Below are 19,034 nucleotides of genomic sequence, written 5' to 3'. Positions count from 1 at the left end.
GGTTCATCTTAAAGACAGATGATATTGTATGTACTTCATATTGATAATGCTGAACATTGCCCATTAAATATTTATCTTTGATTGCATTATGGTTTTTAAAATAATGATATATTGCTTGTGATACCAGCTGCAATGATTATTATGATTTACAATGGTGAGGAAATGATAGGAAGGACTAGAAGATCTGAACTATTAATAGCTCCTTGGAGCCTCCACCTCCTCCTAAATATTGTTAAAGCATTTTTTGTTGAATTTTGAAAGTAGTTTATTTTGTTGAGATGCCTGAATTATTCTCATCATGGGTAGAATTCTTCAAAATGCAGTGTTTCTTCCATTTTTTTTCCTGCGGGGAAATTATTAGGTGTAAATAGATTGGTATTTACTATTCTTTCTAATTGCACCTCTTTATATGACTATAAAATTTCCAATTTTTTTGTGACAAGTATATAGAAATTTTATTGATTACATTGAATTTGTTTACTAAAGATTTGCTAAATTATTTTATTAGTTCTGGGATTTTAATTTAGCTTTATTAGAATTTTATACATGTATAATCATATATTATATATACGATTTTACATTTTTAAAAATCTTTATATTTTTTTCAATTCCTATTTTTTGCCTTACAACAGTGATAAGGACCTCTAATACAATGTAACATAGAAATGAAACATGTGGCTATTTTTGTTGTGCTTCTAATTTAAGGGCAAAATCTTTCATCTTTCACCATTAAAGAGGTTAGCTGAAAGTTTTTCATAGAGGCTTTTAATCAGACTGAGGAAGTTGGTTTTTTAGCCCTTGTTTGCCAGAGTTCCAATCATGAATAGATTTCATTATATATTAAGATGTTTATGTGTTATTGTTGATTTTACTTTTTTCAGTTGATGTGTTTCAGTTGATACATTTTATTGATCTTCAATTGTTGCAATAACTTGTCTTCCTAGGATGAACCACATTTCCATAGGATGCATGATCCCTTTTATGCATTTGTCCTACTTGTTGCTGGATTTCTCTCCTAACACGTTTCTATATTTATGAAGAATATTGGGCTTTAGGTTGTTTTCTCTTGTAATTATTTTGACTTGTTTCATTATCAGAGTAACATTAGACTCATAAAATTTCCTAAAAGCAATTTGGCAAAATTGATATTAATTCTTCACAAATTATCTGATAGAAATTCACCAGTGTAGCCATATGGAATTAGAATTCTCTTTTTGGAAAGCTATTTAATAATTGATTTTTAAGAGATGAGGATCTTTATATTCAGATTTAAAAAAATATTTCCTTGAAATTAGTCATAAGTTTCTATAATCATTTGTTTTTAAAAAGTTAATTTATTTTTAAATGCAGTATAGCTAACATACAGTATTCTATTAGTATCAAGTTTACAATTTAGTGATTCATCAATTCTGTATAACACTCAGTGCTCATCATGAAAGAACACTCTTAATCCCCATCACCTATTTCACTGACCCCTCCACCCAACCCACTTCCCCTCTGTAACCATAGGTTTATTCTCGATAGTTAAGAGTTTGTTTTTTGGTTTGTCTCTCTCTCTTTTTTTTTCCCTTTGCTCATTTGTTTGTTTCTGAAATTTTACATCTGAGTGAAATCATATGGCATTTGTCCTTCTCTGACTTATTTCAGTTAGGATAATATACTCTAGCTCCATCTATGCCATTGCAAATGGCAAGATTTCACTCTTTTCTATGGCCAAATAATATTCCATTGTATAACTATACCACATCTTCTTTGTCCATTCATCAGTTAAGGGGAACTTGGTCTGCTTCCATTATTTGGAGATTGCTGCTGTAAATTTAGGGGTGCATTGTCTCTTTGAATTAGTGTTTTTGTATTTTGGGAAGTAAATAGTAGTGCAATTACTGGATCATAGGGTAGCTCTAGTTTAAACTTCCTGAGGAATCTCTACACTGTTTTCCTCAGCAGCTGCATCAGTTTGTATTCCCACTAAAACTGCAAGAGTTCCTTTTTCTCCATATTCTCACCAACACTTATTGTGTCTTGTGTTTTTGATTTTAGCCATTCTGACAGGTGTGAGATGATACTTTGCTGTGGCTTTGATTTTCATTTTCCTGATAATGAGTGATGTATCTTTTCATGTATCGTTGGTCATCTGGATATCTTTGTCAGAGATATGGCTGTCCATGTCTTCTGCTGATTTTTAATTGGGTTATTTGTTTTTTTGGGTGTTGAATATTTTAAGTTCCTTATATATTACAGATACTAACCCTTTTATTGGATATGTCATTTGCAAATATCCTCTCCCATTCTGTAGGTTGCCTTTTAATTTTGTTGATTGTTTCCCTTGCACGATCATTTTATTTTGAAATAGTCCCAATAGTTTATTTTTGCTTTTATTTCATTTGTCTCAGAGACATATCTAGAAAAATGTTGCTACGGCTGATATCAGAGACATTTCTGCCTTTGTTGTTTTCTAGAATTGTTATAGTTTCAGGTATCACATTGAAATCCTGAATCCATTTTGAGTTTATTTTTGTATATGGTGTGAGAAAATGGTCTGAGTTCATTCTTCTGCATGTTGCTGTCCAGTTTTCCCAGCACCATTTGTTGAAGAGACTGTCTTTTTCCCATTGGATATTCTTCTCTCCTTTGTAAAAGATTAATTGACCATACAATTGTGGGTTTATTTCTGGTTTTCCATTCTGTTCTATTTTTCTATTAATCTATTTTGTGCTAGTACCATACTATTTTGATGATTACCGGTTTGTAATATAACTTGAAGTCTGCACTTGTGCTGCCTCCAGCTTTCCCTTTGTTTTTCAAACTTGCTTTGGCTATTCGGGGTCTTTTGTGGTTCCATAAAAATTTTAGGATTGTTTGTTCTAGTTCTGTGAAAAATGTTGGTATTTTGATAGAAATTGCATTAAATGTGTAGATTGCATTAGCTAGTCTAAACATTTTAACAAAATTTGTTTTTCTAATCCATGAGCATGGAATGTCTTTCTATTTCTTTGTGTCATCTTCACTTTCTTTCATCAATGTTTTATAATTTTTAGAGTACACGTATTTTACCACTTTGGTTAGGTTTATTTCTAGGTATCCAATTATAAAGTGCAATTGTAATTGGGACTATTACTTTTTTCTTTTTTTCTTTTTTTAATATGAGTTTTATAATCAAATTGGTTTCCATACAACACCCAGTGCTCATCCCAACAGGTGCACTCCTCAATACTCATCACCCACCCACCCCTCCCTCCCACCCCCATCAACCCTCAGTTTGTTCTCAGTTTTTAAGAGTCTCTTATTGTTTGGTTCCCTCCCTCTCTAACCTTTTTTTTTCCTTCCCCTGCCCCATGGTCTTCTGTTAAGTTTCTCAGGATCCACATAAGAGTGAAAACATATGGTATCTATCTTTCTCTGTATGGCTTATTTCACTTAGCATAAAACTCTCCAGTTCCATCCACATTGCTACAAAAGGCCATATTTCATTCTTTCTTATTGCCAAGTAGTATTCCATTGTGTATATAAACCACAATTTCTTTACCCATTCATCAGTTGATGGACATTTAGGCTCTTTCCATAATTTGGCTATTGTTGAAAGTGCTTCTCTAAATACTGGGGTACAAGCACCCCTATGCATCAGCACTCCTGTATTCCTTGGGTAAATTCCTAACAGTGTTATTGCTGGGTCATAGGGTAGATCAATTTTTAATTTTTTGAGGAACCTCCACACTGTTTTCCAGAGTGGCTGACCAGAGAGTTTGCATTCCCACCAACAGTGCAAGAGTGTTCCCGTTTTTCCACTTCCTCTCCAGCATTGATAGTCTCCTGATTTGTTCATTTTAGCCACTCTGACAAGGATGAGGTGGTATCTGAGTGTGGTTTTGATTTGTATTTCCCTGATGAGGAGCGACGTTGAGCATCTTTTCATGTGCCTGTTGGCCATCTGGATGTCTTCTTTAGAGAAGTGTCTATTTCATGTTTTCTGCCCATTTCTTCACTGGATTATTTGTTTTTCAGGTGTGGAGTTTAGTGAGTTCTTTATAGATTTTGGATACTTGCCCTTTGTTCGATATGTCATTTGCAAATATCTTTTCCCATTCCGTTGGTTGCCTTTTAGTTTTGTTGATTGTTTCCTTTGCAGTGCAAAAGCTTTTTATTTTCATGAGGTCCCAATAGTTCATTTTTGCTTTTAATTCCCTTGCCTTTGAGGATGTGTCAAGTAAGAAATTTCTGTGCTGAGGACAGAGAGGTTTTTTTCCTGCTTTCTCTCTAAGGTTTTGATGGTTTTCTGCCTCACATTCAGGTGCTTCATCCATTCTGAGTTTATTTTTGTGAATGGTGTAAGAAAGTGGTCTAGTTTTATTCTTCTGCATGTTGCTGTCCGGTTCTCCCAACACCATTTGTTAAAGAGACTGTCTTTTTTTCCATTGGATGTTCTTTCCTGCTTTGTCAAAGATTAATTGGGCATACTTTTGTGGGTCCAACTCTGGAGTCTCTATTCTATTCCATTGGTCTTTGTGTCTGTTTTTGTGCCATGGTACATATGATACATATATGTCTTGATGATTACAACTTTGTACTAGAGGCTAAAGTCTGGGATTGTGATGCCTCCTGCTTTGGTCTTCTTTAATATTACTTCGGGTATTCGGGGTCTTTTGTGGTTCCATACAAATCTTAGGATTGCTTGTTCCAGCTTTGAGATGAATGCTGGTGCAATTTTGATTGGGATTACATTGAATGTGTAGATAGCTTTGGGTTGTATTGACATTTTAACAATATTTATTTTTCCAATCGATGAGCACAGAATGTTTTTCCATTTCTTTATATCTTCTTCAATTTCCTTCATAAGCTTTCTATAGTTTTCAGTATACAGATCTTTTACATCTTTGGTTAGGTTTATTCCTAGCTATTTTATGACTCTTGGTGCAATTGTGAATGGGATCAGTTTCTTTATTTGTCCTTCTGTTGCTTCATTATTAGTGTATAAGAATGCAACTGATTTCTGTACACTAATTTTGTATCCTGTGACTTTGCTGAATTCATGTATCAGTTCTTGTAGACTTTTGGTGGAGTCTATAGGGTTTTCCATGTATACTATCATGTCATCTGGAAAAAGTGAAAGCTTAACTTCATCTTTGCCAATTTTGATGCCTTTGATTTCCTTTTGTTGTCTGATCGCTGATGCTAGAACTTCCAACACTATGTTAAACAGCGGTGAGAGTGGACATCCCTGTCGTGTTCCCGATCTCAGGGAGAAAGCTCTCAGTTTTTCTCTCATTGAGGATGATATTAGCTGTGGGCTTTTCATAAATGTTTTTTATGATGTTTAAGTATGTTCCTTCTATACCGACTTTCTTGAGCGTTTTTGCTAAGAAAGGCTGCTGAATTTTGTGAAATGCTTTTTCTGCATAGATTGACAGGATCATATGGTTCTTTGCTTTTCTTTTATTAATGTGATGTATCACATTGATTGATTTCCAAATGTTGAACCAGCCCTGCATTCCAGGAATGAATCCCACTTGATCATGGTGAATAATTCTTTTTATGCTGTTGCATTCGATTTGCTAGTATCTTGTTGAGAATTTTTGCATCCATATTCATCAGGGATATTGGCCTGTAGTTTTCTTTTTTTACTGGGTCTATACCTGGTTTAGGAATCAAAGTAATGCTGGCTTCATAGAATGAGTCTGGAATTTTCCTTCCATTTCTATTTTTTGGAAAGGCTTGAGGATGATAAGTAATATCTCTGCTTTAAATGTCTGGTAGAATTCCCCTGGGAAGCCATCTGGTCCAGGACTCTTATTTGTTGGGAGATTTTTGATAATTGATTCAATTTCTTCACTGGTTATGGGTCTGTTCAAGTTTTCTATTTCTTCCTGTTTGAGTTTTGGAAGTGTGTGGTGCTTAGGAATTGGTCCATTTCTTCCAGGTTGTCCAGTTTGTTGGCATATACTTTTTCATAGTATTCCTTGATAACTGCTTGTATTTCTGAGGGATTGGTTGTAATAATTCCATATTCATTCATGATTTTATCTATTTGGGTCATCTCCCTTTTCTTTTTGAGAAGCCTGGCTAGAGGTTTATCAATTTTGTTTATTTTTTCAAAACACCAACTCTTGGTTTCATTGATCTGCTCTACAGGTTTTTTTAGATTCTATATTGTTTATTTCTGCTCTGATCTTTATTACTTCTCTTCTTCTGCTGGGTTTGGGGTATCTTTGGTGTTCTGCTACTATTTTCTTTAGGTGTGCTGTTAGATTTTGTATTTGGGATTTTTCTTGTTTCTTGAGATTGGCCTGAATTGCAATGTATTTTCCTCTCAGGACTGCCTTTGCTGCGTCCCAAAGCATTTGGATTGTTATATTTTCATTTTCATTTATTTCCATATAATTTTTAATTTCTTCTCTAAATTCCTGGTTGATCCACTCATTCTTTAAAAGGGTGTTATTTAACCTCCATGCTTTTGGAGGTTTTCCAGACCTTTTCCTATGGTTGATTTCAAGTTTCATAGCATTGTGGTCTGAAAGCATGCATGGTATGACCTCAATTCTTGTATACCTATGAAGGGCTGTTTTGTGACCCAGTATGTGATCTATCTTGGAGAATGTTCCATGTGCACTGGAGAAGAAAGTATATTCTGTTGCTTTGGGATGCAGAGTTCTAAATATATCTGTCAAGTCCATCTGATCCAATGTATCATTCAGGGCCCTTGTTTCTTTATTGACTGTGTGTCTAGATGATCTATCCATTTCTGTAAGTGGAGTGTTAAAGTCCCCTGCAATTTACTACATTCTTATCAATAAGGTTGCTTATGTTTGTGAGTAATTGTTTTATATATTTGGGGGCTCCTGTATTTGGCGCATAGACATTTATAATTGTTAGCTCTTCCTGATGGATAGACCCTGTGATTATTATATAATGCCCTTCTTCATCTCTTGTTACAGCCTTTAATTTAAAGTCTAGTTTGTCTGATATAAGTATGGCTACTCCAGCTTTCTTTTGACTTCCAGTGGCATGATAAATAGTTTTCCATCCCCTCACTCTCAATCTGAAGGTGTCCTCAGGTCTAAAATGAGTCTCTTGTAGACAGCAAATAGATGGGTCTTGTTTTTTTATCCATTCTGATACCCTATGTCTTTCGGTTGGAGTATTTAGGGCATGTACATTCATGTTATTATTGAAAGATGTGGGTTTAGAGACATTGTATTATCTATAGTTTTCATGCTTGTAGTGATGTCTCTGGTATTTTGTGGTCCTTGCAACATTTCACTCACAGAGTCCCTGTTAGGATCTCTTGTAGGGCTCGTTTAGTGGTGATGAATTCCTTCAGTTTTTGTTTGTTTGGGAAAACCTTTATCTCTCCTTCTCTTCTGACAGACAGACTTGCTGAATAAAGGATTCTTTGCTGCATATTTTTTCTGTTCATCACATTGAAGATTTCCTGCCATTCCTTTCTGGCCTGCCAAGTTTCAGTAGATTGGTCTGCCACTAGTCTTATGGATCTCCCTTTGTAGGTTAGAGCCTGTTTTTCCCTAGCTGCTTTCAGAATTTTCTCTTTATCCTTGTATTTTGCCAGTTTCACTATGATATGTCCTGCAGAAGATTGCTTCAAGTTATGTCTGAAGGGAGTTCTCTGTGCCTCTTGGATTTCCATGCCTGTTTCCTTCCCCAGATCAGGGATGTTCTCAGCTATGATTTGTTCAAGTACACCTTCAGCCCCTATCTCTCTCTCTTCTTCTTCTGGAATTCCTATGATACGGGTATTGTTCCATTTGATTGCATCACTAGTTCTCTAATTCTCCCCTCATTTTCCTGGATTTTTTTATCTCTCTTTTTCTCAGCTTCCTCTTTTTCCATAATTTTATCTTCTAATTCACCTATTCTCTTCTCTGCCTCTTCAATCCGTGCTATGGCCCCCTCCATTTTATTTTGAACCTCATTTCTAGCATTTTTCAGCTCCTTATAACTATTTCTTAGTCCCTTGATATCTGTAGCAATAGATTCTCTACTTTCCTCTATGCTTTTTTCAAGCCCAGGGATTAATTTTATGACTATTATTCTAAATTCTTTTTCAGTTATATTGCTTAAATCGTTTTTGATCAATTCATTAGCTGTCACTACTTCCTGGAGTTTCTTTTGAGGAGAGTTCTTCCATTTTGTCATTTCCGGTAGTCCCTGCAGTGGCTCCAAACTGCAGGGCACTTCCCCTGTGCTGTCCAGAGTAACTTGTGTTGGTGGGCGGGGCCACAGTCAGACCCGATGTCTGCCCCCAGTCCACTGCTGGGGTCACAGTCAGATTGGTGTGTACCTTATCTTCCCTTCTCCCTGGGGCAGGACTCACTGTGGAATGGTGTGGCCCATGTCTGGGCTGCTTGCACACTGCCAGGCTTGTGGTGCTGCTTCTATGGGATCTGGTGTATTAGCTGGGGTGGAACCGTAAGGTGTACAGGGGTGGAAGGGGTAGGCTTAGCTCTCTTTGCCATCGGTGGTCCCATGCAGGAGGGGACCTGCAGCCCCAGGAGGGAGGCTGACCCGGCAGAGGGATGGATCCACAGAAGCACAGCATTGGGTATATGGGGATTCATTTTCCTCTATGTGGATCCCCTGGTGGTTTCTTTTCTCAGAGCCTCTTTCCTGTGGGCAGCTCTCAACCATCATTTATGTCCTTTCTAACCTCTCTGGTGTGACTTATTCTCTATATTTATTTGTGAAGTTTATTCTGCCAAGCTTTGGATTGATCTCTGGTTTCTTAATGGGATGTGAGTGATATCTAGTTGTAAACATGGGATGGAGTGAGCTTAGGGTCCTCCTACTTTGCCGTCTTCACAAACCTAAATTCCACTTATTTTTTTTTTTAAGTCACTGGGATCTCTAGTGATATTACTTCTTTTATGTCTCATATAATTTGTTATTTTATTTTCTCTTTTTTTCTCAATCTCTCTAACTTGGGCTTTATCAAATTAATTGATTTTTAAGGCTATATTTTAATTTTATTGACTCTTTATCATCACTTGTCCAATTTCTTTTCTTAACTTTATGCATACTTTGGGGTAAACTAGATTTTTTTGTTTATTTTAATATATTTTGAGAAAGACTGAGAGAGAGAGGGAATGTGAGCAAAGGAGGGGTGCAGAGAGAGAGGGACAGAGAGAATTCACAGGCTCAGTGATCATAGCAATGTGAGGCTGAATCTCACGACCATGAGATCATGACCTGAACTGAAATCAAGAGTCGGTTGCTAAACTGACTGAACCATCCAGGTGCCCCTCCCCTAGATTTTTAATGTGAAAACTCAAATATTTTATTTTAAATCTTTTTTCTTTTTGTGTAAGCCCTTTAAAGCTGTACATTTCAGTCTAACCACGGCTTCTATTGCATATCATACATGTTGATATTTTGTGTTTCTTTTTCATTTAGTTAAAATATTTTCATTTTCTTTGTAATTCCTTTTGTCTAGCAGATTGTTTTAGAAGTATTTCAGTTGATTTTCAAATATTCGTGGATCATCTAGATGCCTTTTTATTATTTATTTCTGATTTAATATTTATTGTTTTTGGATGTACATATTTTGAAATTTATTGAGACTTATTTAATGATAGTAATTATTTTTATCTTTTGTTTTCCATTTTTGCTTGATTATCTCTATGCTGTACAAACTTCACAGTAGGAGAATGCATTGAAGTGTTGTATTTGTTTTTAGTTACTAATTGAAGTGCCTCTAATAATTTCCTCAATGTTATATTAGAAGACAGATTTTATTAACTTTGTTTCTAATGAGTGTTGCTTCTTCTAAAAAATGCAAATATTGGACACATGTTTTGCTTATGGATTAAGCAAAAGATGATCTATTCTAGTACCATCCACCTCAATGTAATGAGAACATTGCATCCTGCTGTCAATGCTTTGCAATATTGTGGTAAGAAAATGAATGTTTGAAATGTCATTAAAACAGCAATATCCTGATTGATATCTGTATTTATTGGGATGGAATTTGTTTTTAGATTTAAATGTAAGTTCAGAAACCCCAAAGTAATAACGGCTTAAATCAAGGATAAGTTATTTTTATTTTGGGAAATTAGAATTCTATTAATTGCATGACATTTCACAGTATAATTTTACATTGATTTCTACACAGTGACTTTCATATCCAGGATCATTTCATAGTTCATAATGGAAGCTTTGACTACAATAGTTAACCAAAATTCTAGTCACCAATAGAATAAAAACCTGGCTGTCAACATTACTTTCTATAATTTAAATTTATGGTTTTGTTTTAGGCCAATAATCTGACCTTTATATAGATGTTATCCTAACTTTACAAAAGGCTAAGAAATGTAGACACTACACAAGGAAGCCTTGTATTTGACTGAAAACCAGAAGCTCAATTATCAAGGAAAAATGAGAGAATGGAGAATGAGAACATCCAGCAAGTGTTTGCTAAGACTCAAGCTTCAAATTAATTGTCTAGTTGGATATAATTATGACTGATATTTTCTTTCTAATGTCAACACTAATTTATACCCAGAAGTGTATCCCTTATAAACGAGTTCACACATAGTAAGCACATCTTACATTGCCTACTTTTTAGTAATGTTCTATCATTTCTCCGTTTGGTTTTTGGTATTTAGATAGAAATCGTCTGAATTTTTGGCAATGTAATAATAAATCAATTATTTGTGGTTATTCTAATGGTAGAGTATGTTCAATAGGGTGTGACCTCCAAAAAATTTAAAAACCCTAATTTTTTCATGATCCACATGTAAATAATATTTCCCTGTGATAGTCCAAAGGACTAGGGTTTGAGTCTATTGTTGTAAAATCCAATAAGTTCGGGGCGCCTGGGTGGCGCAGTCGGTTAAGCGTCCGACTTCAGCCAGGTCACGATCTCGCGGTCTGTGAGTTCGAGCCCCGCGTCAGGCTCTGGGCTGATGGCTCAGAGCCTGGAGCCTGTTTCCGATTCTGTGTCTCCCTCTCTCTCTGCCCCTCCCCCGTTCATGCTCTGTCTCTCTCTGTCCCAAAAATAAATAAACGTTGAAAAAAAAAATTAAAAAAAAAAAAATCCAATAAGTTCATACTAGCTATATCTGTCATCAAATTATAAATCTTAATGAATATAACTTTTTCATGTATTAATACTATTCAGAATAATAAAAGTCATAATGTAACATCAACAAAAGAATGTACTATTTACAACAGATAGTTTATTCCATGGACTCATTTATTTAAAAAAAAAAAATATATATATATATATGTGTGCTATATATGTGCTAGAGAACAAAATAGTTGGAATGCCTTTTCTCTGGAGCTAAAAAACTAGTAGGGGAAGATAATGAGTAAATAATTAAATAAATAATAGTTTGGTTGTTGATAAATATTAAAGAATAATAAGTGTCACTAAAAGAATAAAGATGTAAGGGGGTGGTATTTTAGATGTGGGTTTAGAAATGTTATCTCTGAGTAAAAAGTTGGTATTGGACTCGAGTTTAGGTGATATATTAGGGCTATAGGCACCAATATCTGAGCTGTCAGGTATAGGTGTTATTCAAAATACGTACTTCAGGATTACCTATGAATAAATATAGATAAAGAAGTGAAAAGCTCAATCTCTTTTGTTAATACAGGATATTATAATATTTAGGGACCATGAAAGGAAAAGGAAGCAACAAATGAAACAGAGTATTTTGTGAGGTAGGAAATGTAAGAGAAAACAATGTCATGAGTGAGTGTAATATAAGAACCAATAAAATTCCATCATTTATTGCTAACTAAATATTTAATATAAATTCTTGCACAATTGACTTCCCTTGTACAGAAAATAAAATTTTGACACTAACAAAATTGAGCATTTTGACTGTTGTGGAATACTATTAAATAGCTTTATTCCAAGTCTAGGCAATTTATGAAGTAATACTTAACATAAAAATTTGAAGTTTGACGTATGTTTAGTCATTCCAGTGGTGTGAAGATCTTTAGTAACTGCAGCATGGAGGATTTTGCAAATTTTATTTCAAATCCAAAGTCCCAATGTCTTCAAAATCAGCCACACTTAGATCCATCATACAAATCTGTGGTTTGTGGTAATGGACAAGTGGAACAAGGAGAACAGTGTGACTGTGGGAGTGCAGAGGTTAGTACTACTTTGGAAGATATGCGTGAAAAATTATAAATAAATGTTTATACTGCTATTTTCCCTAGGGAATCAAAATCACTTTTCTGAAAAAAAGTTAAAAAGGCATATAGAAATTTTAATAAACTGATAAGTGCACTTATATATCAGTATATGGATTCAGTGGTTCATAGATTATCCTTACAGATGATTTTCAAGATCATTAATTCTGTAACTATGTTGACCTAGGTTTTCACTTTCCCTCTTGAGTGTGTTCTTCCCTAGTATAGGAATACCTCAGAGCTTTGTGGGTTTTGTTCCAGACAACCAGAACAAAGTGAATATCACAATAAAGTAAATAAAATGATTCTTTTTGTTTCCCAGTACATACAATTATATGCTTATATTATCCTATAGTCTACTAAGTGTGAAATAGAATTATGTCTGAAAAAACAAGGTACTTATCTTAAAAATACCTTATCACTGAAGAATGCTTTCAGCAAGTCATAATCTCGCCTTAATGCTGATGGCTGCTGACTGATCAAGGTGGTGGTTGTTGAAGGTTGGAGTGTCTGTGGCAGTTTCTAAAATAAGATGGCAATGAACCTGCCTGCATTCATTGGCTCTTTTATGAATAGTTTCTCTGTAAGCATGTGGTGGTGTTTGAAAGCATTTTACCCCCAGTAGAACTTTTTTCATATTGGGGTCAATCATCTCAAACTTTGCTGCTGTTTAATCAACTAAAAGTATATAATCTAAATCTTTGGTTGTCATTTTAATAATCTTCACAGCATCTTCAGTGGGAATAAATTCCATCTCAAGAAACCACTTTCTTTGCTTAGCCATTAGACGGAACTCCTCATCTGTCGAAGTTTTATCGTGAGATTTCAGTGATTCAGTCACATCTTCAGGCTTCATTGCCAATTATAGTTTTCTTTCTATTTCCATCACATGTGTAATTACTTCCTACACTGAAGCCTTGACCCCCTCAAAGCTATTCATGAAAATTGGAATCAACTTGTTCCAAACTCCTGTTAATGTTGGTATTTTGACCTTTTCCCATAAATCATGAATGCTTTTTATGGCTTCTAGTATAGTGAGTCCTTTCCAGAAAGTTTTCAACTTACTTTGGTCAGGTCTGTTAGAAAAATCACTATCTATTGCAATTATAGACTTTTATCAATGGGCTAGAAAATGGATGTTGTGTTAGTAATCATAAAACAACATTAATCTCCTTGTACCTCCCCATCAGAACTCTTGGGTCACCAGGAACATTGTCAATGAGCAGTAATATTTTGAAAGGATTCTTTTTCCTGAGCTGTGTTTCTCAACAGTGGTCTTAAAATATTAACTAAGCCATGTTGTAAACAGATGTGCTGTCATCCAGACTTTCTTGTTCCATTTATCAGGCACAGGCAGAGTAGATTTAGCATAATTTTTAAGAGCCCTAGAATTTTTGAAATGGTAAATGAGTATTGCCTTCAACTAAATGTCATAGCTGCATTAGCCCCCAACAAGAGTCACCCTGTCCTATGAAGCTTTGAAGCCAGATATTACCTTCTCCTCCCTATCTATGAAAATGACATCTTTCAATGGAAGGCTATTTTGTCTACATTGAAAATTTGTTGTTTAGTGTAGCCACCGTCATTAATTATCTTAGCTACATCTAAATAACTTGCTACAGCTTCTACATCACCACTTGCTACTTAACTTTGCACTTTTATGTGATGGATACAGATTCTTTCCTTAAACTTCATGAACCAACCTCTGCTAGCTTCAGACTTTTCTGCAGCCTCCTTATCTCTCTCAGCCTTCATAAAATTGAAGAGAATTAGGGCCTTCCTGTGGGTGAGACATTGGCTTAATGGAATGCTATGGTTGGTTTGATCTTCTATCCAGACAACTAAAACTTTCTCTATATTAGCAGTAATGCCATTTTGCTTTCTTATCATCCATGCATTCATTGACTTTTAATTTCCTTCAAGAACTTTTCTTTTGCATTCACTACTTGACTAACTTTTTGGTGTAAGAGGCCTAGCTTTGGCCTCTCTCAGCTTTCAACATGCCTTCCTCCCTAAGCTTAATCCTTTCTAGCTTTTGATTTAAAGTGAGAAACATTTGACTATTCCTTTCACTTGAATTAGGCCAATTAATAATCCTGTAATTTCAATGTTGTTGTGTCTCAGGGAATAGGGATGCCTGAAAAGAAGGAGCGAGGGGAGCAGTTCATCAGTGGAACAGTCAAAACATAATTAAGTTTATTGTCTCATATGGACAATGGTTCATGACACTCTCCAAAATCACAATAGTAACATCAAATGCCTCTGAAAACAGATCTCCATAACAAATATAATAATGAAAGAATTACCAAAATGTGACACAGAGACTATTGGAAAAATGATGCTGGTAGATTTGCTCAATTTAAGGTTGCCACCTTCAATTTGTAAAAACAAATAAACAAACAAAAGTGATGTTTGCAAAGTACAATGAAATGAAGCACGATAAAATAAGGTAATGCCCACATTTCTTCCAAGCTTAATATCTGCTGGCATTCAGGAAAATAATACAAAGTTTTCACAATTCAAATGAATTGAAAAGAAAATGAGGCATGCTTGTGGCTTTGAATATTTTAATGCAGGTCAATATTTAAGTAAAAAAATGTTTGGATCATTCACAATCAACAAATGCATGTTCTCCAACCCACAAAAATCTTAGATAAAGCTGCTTGATTGGAGGGAGGTGGGAAGACTAGAGATAAAAGGAATGCACTGAGAGAGAGAGAGAGAGAGAGAGAGAGAGATTGTGAGACTCATAATGGGTGTATGGATGTGAGGAAATCAATACATAAAAGGAGTTCAGTGTTCCCTACAGCAATAGCTGAGGTCATGAATGTGTACTGTCCCCAATAAGAAAGTGAACTTTTAGATACCTAGTTGGATGACGTGCTTTTAAGAAATTATTTTCCAGTACCCACTTGTGTTTTTCTTGTTTGGGTCTAAATGGAAACACTTTGAAAATTTTTAGTAAAAATTGACAATTGTGTATCTTAGTTCTATTAATTATAATATAAGTGAGCCAGTTCCTGTGATATAACTTTACTCTCTGGAATCCCGTATGGGTAGCAATAACAATAACATTGATTAGGCAGAATAGTTCTGGAAAATAGTTCAAATTTAGTTTGCCCTAATAAGTATTTGACTATAACTCATATTAACACTACTGAAATCCATGACTTATTTTTGTGTAACTTGTTGAAATTTTTGCCCAATTAACCCTATTCCAAATCCCTGACAATTTAAAAAGTGTGTGTGTGTGTGTGTGTGTGTGTGTGTGTGTGTGTAAGCATTGTCTCTCCAATCTTCTCTATTCTTATCTGTTGCTTTAAGTGTAATAATAGAATTTTTATAAACAAAATCACAATGGATGAATCATAACATTAATCAAGGCATAATAATATATGGATGAATCATAATTTCAGTCATATTTAGAAATATTATTTTCTAACTCTTTGCCTTTAGAGAATAAAAGTAAGTTAAACTTTGAACATTCCATAAAAGGTATAGGCTTATTAGAACACAATAGATTCATAAAGGCTGATTAGGAACTAGTCACTATAATGAAACTGATAAATCATAGTTTCCATTTATTTTATGTCTTGTATTTAACTATCTGTTTGTCTACAAGAGCCAGAGAGCTTGATGTTTTGGCTTTGGTGGACTCAGAGTTTCAGAAAAATCCTACTACAGTATAGTCAAACCTACTCTAGGGATAGAAAGAGTATACAGAATAGCAGAGTAGTAACCAATAAATATGTGTTAAGTAAATAAATAAGTGGCTCTAATTTTTTTATGTTTGCCAACATGTAATTTAAGCACTTATCTGTATATTAGATAATATTCTGTCACCATTAAAATATCTATCTAGTGTGAGTAAAAGTTGGAAGGTACTTCAGAGAATTTGATTTTCCTTTCAGGATTGTGCTGCTAACTTAAACTCATGTTGTGATCATACCGCATGTACATTAACAGTTGGTTCAACTTGTGATATTGGTGAATGCTGTAAAAATTGTCAAGTAAGATCCTTTTAAATTTTTCTGAACAAAGTCATCTTTTTTATTCTATTCATATGTTCACATTCTGCTTTATTCAATATTATTTACTTCATTTCATCAGTATTTGGCAAAAGGAGAAATATGTAGACCTTCCTCTGATGAATGTGATCTCCCTGAATATTGCAATGGATCATCTGCAACATGTCAAGATAACTTTTTTATTCAGAATGGGCATCCATGTGGAGAGAATCAATGGCTTTGTCTGAATGGAAGTTGTATAAGTGGGATAAAACAGTGTGTGGATTTATTTGGTGAAGGTATTTATTATAATTTTATTTCTCTTATATGTGTTCTTCTGGAAACCAAAAAGAAGTAGATGTTGATACATAATTGTGATTTAAAAAATAATGTAAGGGCCTCCTGGGTGGCTGGTTGGTTAAGTGTCCGACTTTGGCTCAGGTCATGATCTCACAGTTTGTGCGTTTGAGCCCAGCATTGCGCTCTGTGCTGACAGCTCGGAGCCTGGAGCTGGCTTCAGATTCTGTGTCTCCCTCTTTCTGCTCCTCCCCCACTCACACTCCATCTCTCTCAAAAATAAACATTAAAAAATTTTTTAAAAATAATGCGATTTTTAGTATATATATATATACACACACATACATATATATGTATATATATATATATATATATATATATATATATATATATCTTAAAGGATTATAGAAAAAAGTTAAGGAATGCTGTAAAAAAATATCAGACAAGTTGTCTGGAATTAAAGGTATGAATTATTTCCACAAAATAATAAGGGAAAAGATTCAAAGTCTATGGGCTCTTCATTTGAGAAGGAAAAAAGCAGACTGAATATAAGTTACACTTCCCTCTCTCACTCCATATCCATAGTTTTCTTAGGAAATATAAAATACATACATATGGCTGTGGACATTAGAGGATCATAAATATAAATCAGCATATGAGTAGAATTTAAATCACACATGCAGATACACACAGCCAGATACACACATTCACACCTGGGAACTACAAGGATATTTTATGAAAATCACAAAAAGGAGTAATGAGGATCCAGTAACTATCAAATAATTGAAAGATGATGTACACTGAGTACACATGGTACTAAATAGACATGGAATCATTTGCTGAAGAAGATGGAGACAGCAGCAATGGCAGCAGCGTTTTATGTCTATATCAGAAGTAAAAGAGTGATTGACAAGGAAATATTTAGGATATTCATATAAATAGCCAAGTGGCTCAACCTTTTCTCAACTGTAATGGGTAATTGCCTACTTTAATTTCTGTGTAAAAAGGAGTTGCAAAGTAATGATCAACTCCAAAAATGGACGTACAATGACATAGAATGACTATTGGTTTGAAGAAAGGCAAAACAAAGATATAAGGAAAGAAACATAGAATGGTTAAGTGCTCTCCACCAGGAACTGGATGATTTGAACCACAAAGGAAATTTTGAAGAAAGATATCTCTATCTCTCCATCTCTCTGTCTCCTCTCTCTCTCTCTGTCTCCCTCTCTATCATCTCTCTCTCTCTCTCTATATATATATATATCTATCATCTATCAATTATCTCTCTATCATCTATTTATCAATCTATCTATCTATCATCTATCTATTTACTATCACTGATCTCTACCTATCTCTTATCTATCTCTATCTGTATCATGTCTTCCTTATCATCCATATCATCTATTTATTTATCTCTATCTACCTACCTATATATACATACAGATAAATAAAGAAAGAGAAAGGGAGAAATAGGAAAGAAAATCTTGATCTGAAAGGAATAGTGGTTAAAATGTAAAAATAAGCATATTGGTTAGATCATTGAAAAGGTAGAACTTCTGTTTCAGCTGGCAGGTAAAATTGTGAATTTCACCCAATGTTAAATACATAGATTTAAAAAAAAGTATGTGAAAGCACACATTTGAACTCATATAATTTGCTTTCCAAATCTATTTCTGTAAGGGCTGATTGTGAATGATGTTAAAAACAAAAAGGGAAACTAAATGAGGAGACAGAAGAATTAAGCAAGAAGAAATCATCATCATAGAAATTAGCAAAATTCATTGTTGGCTAAAAAACACATCTTTTAAAAACATATTTTAAAATATAAAGAATAATATGAAATGAAGTTATTAGTATGTCAAAAATGTAAGTTGACCCCTAGAAGAATAAAAATGGAAAAAAAAAATAGTTTCACCAGGAAAAAAAAAACTGAAACAAAACTCAATTATTCCAATAAAATGCAGCACAAAAGAGAAATTAAAAATTAGCATTAGTCAAGTATTCATTTTATAATCCAAGCTACAAGAATAATAATAAAATAATTTGAAAATAAAAGCTTATAAAGGAGGGGTGCCTGGGTGGCTCAGTCAGTTAAGCATCCGACTTTGGCTCAGGTCATGATCTCATAGTCCGTGAGTTTGAGCCCTGCATCAGGCTCTGTGCTGACAGCTCAGAGCCTGGAGCCTGCTTCAAATTCTGTGTCTCCCTCTCTCTGACCCTCCCCCGTTCATGCTGTGTCTCTCTCTTTCTCAAGAATAAATAAACATTAAAAAAAATAATTAAAAAAAAGCTTATAAGGGGAAAAACAAAGCAAGAAAATTCTTGATTAACTCAAAAGGCAAAAACAAAGTTAAAAAATAACATAAAATAAGAGAATAAATTCTGACAGCTTATTTACATTTAAATATTTTGTAATTATGCTAAATATAAAACCTGCATTAAATATTAAATTTAGGGAAAGGATGTAGCAAGTACTGCCATATGTAACTATGAGAAAATAACTAGAAAAACCAAGATACACTGTATTGATGATATTTTAATTTTTTTAATGTTCATTTATTTTTGAGAGGGAGACAG

The 19,034-nt window shown here is 34.4% G+C and overlaps 1 protein-coding gene across 2 annotated transcripts in view; it reads left to right on the top strand.

The window, feature by feature from the left end:
• The window catches only part of ADAM2 (ADAM metallopeptidase domain 2), a 141,993-nt gene that overhangs the window by 73,116 nt on the left and 49,843 nt on the right, over positions 1-19,034 (top strand). For both annotated transcript variants that reach the window (XM_045459799.1, XM_045459793.1), the window contains exons 13-15: positions 11,932-12,112; positions 16,065-16,163; positions 16,264-16,459. In XM_045459799.1, coding sequence (XP_045315755.1) covers positions 11,932-12,112; positions 16,065-16,163; positions 16,264-16,459 — 476 coding nt within the window. The remainder of the gene's footprint in view (positions 1-11,931; positions 12,113-16,064; positions 16,164-16,263; positions 16,460-19,034) is intronic.

Source organism: Leopardus geoffroyi, chromosome B1, assembly GCF_018350155.1.
Source record: "Leopardus geoffroyi isolate Oge1 chromosome B1, O.geoffroyi_Oge1_pat1.0, whole genome shotgun sequence".
NCBI classification, from domain to species: domain Eukaryota; kingdom Metazoa; phylum Chordata; class Mammalia; order Carnivora; family Felidae; genus Leopardus; species Leopardus geoffroyi.
Note: the sequence above shows the minus strand (reverse complement) of the source record. Positions and strands in the feature narration are given on the sequence as shown.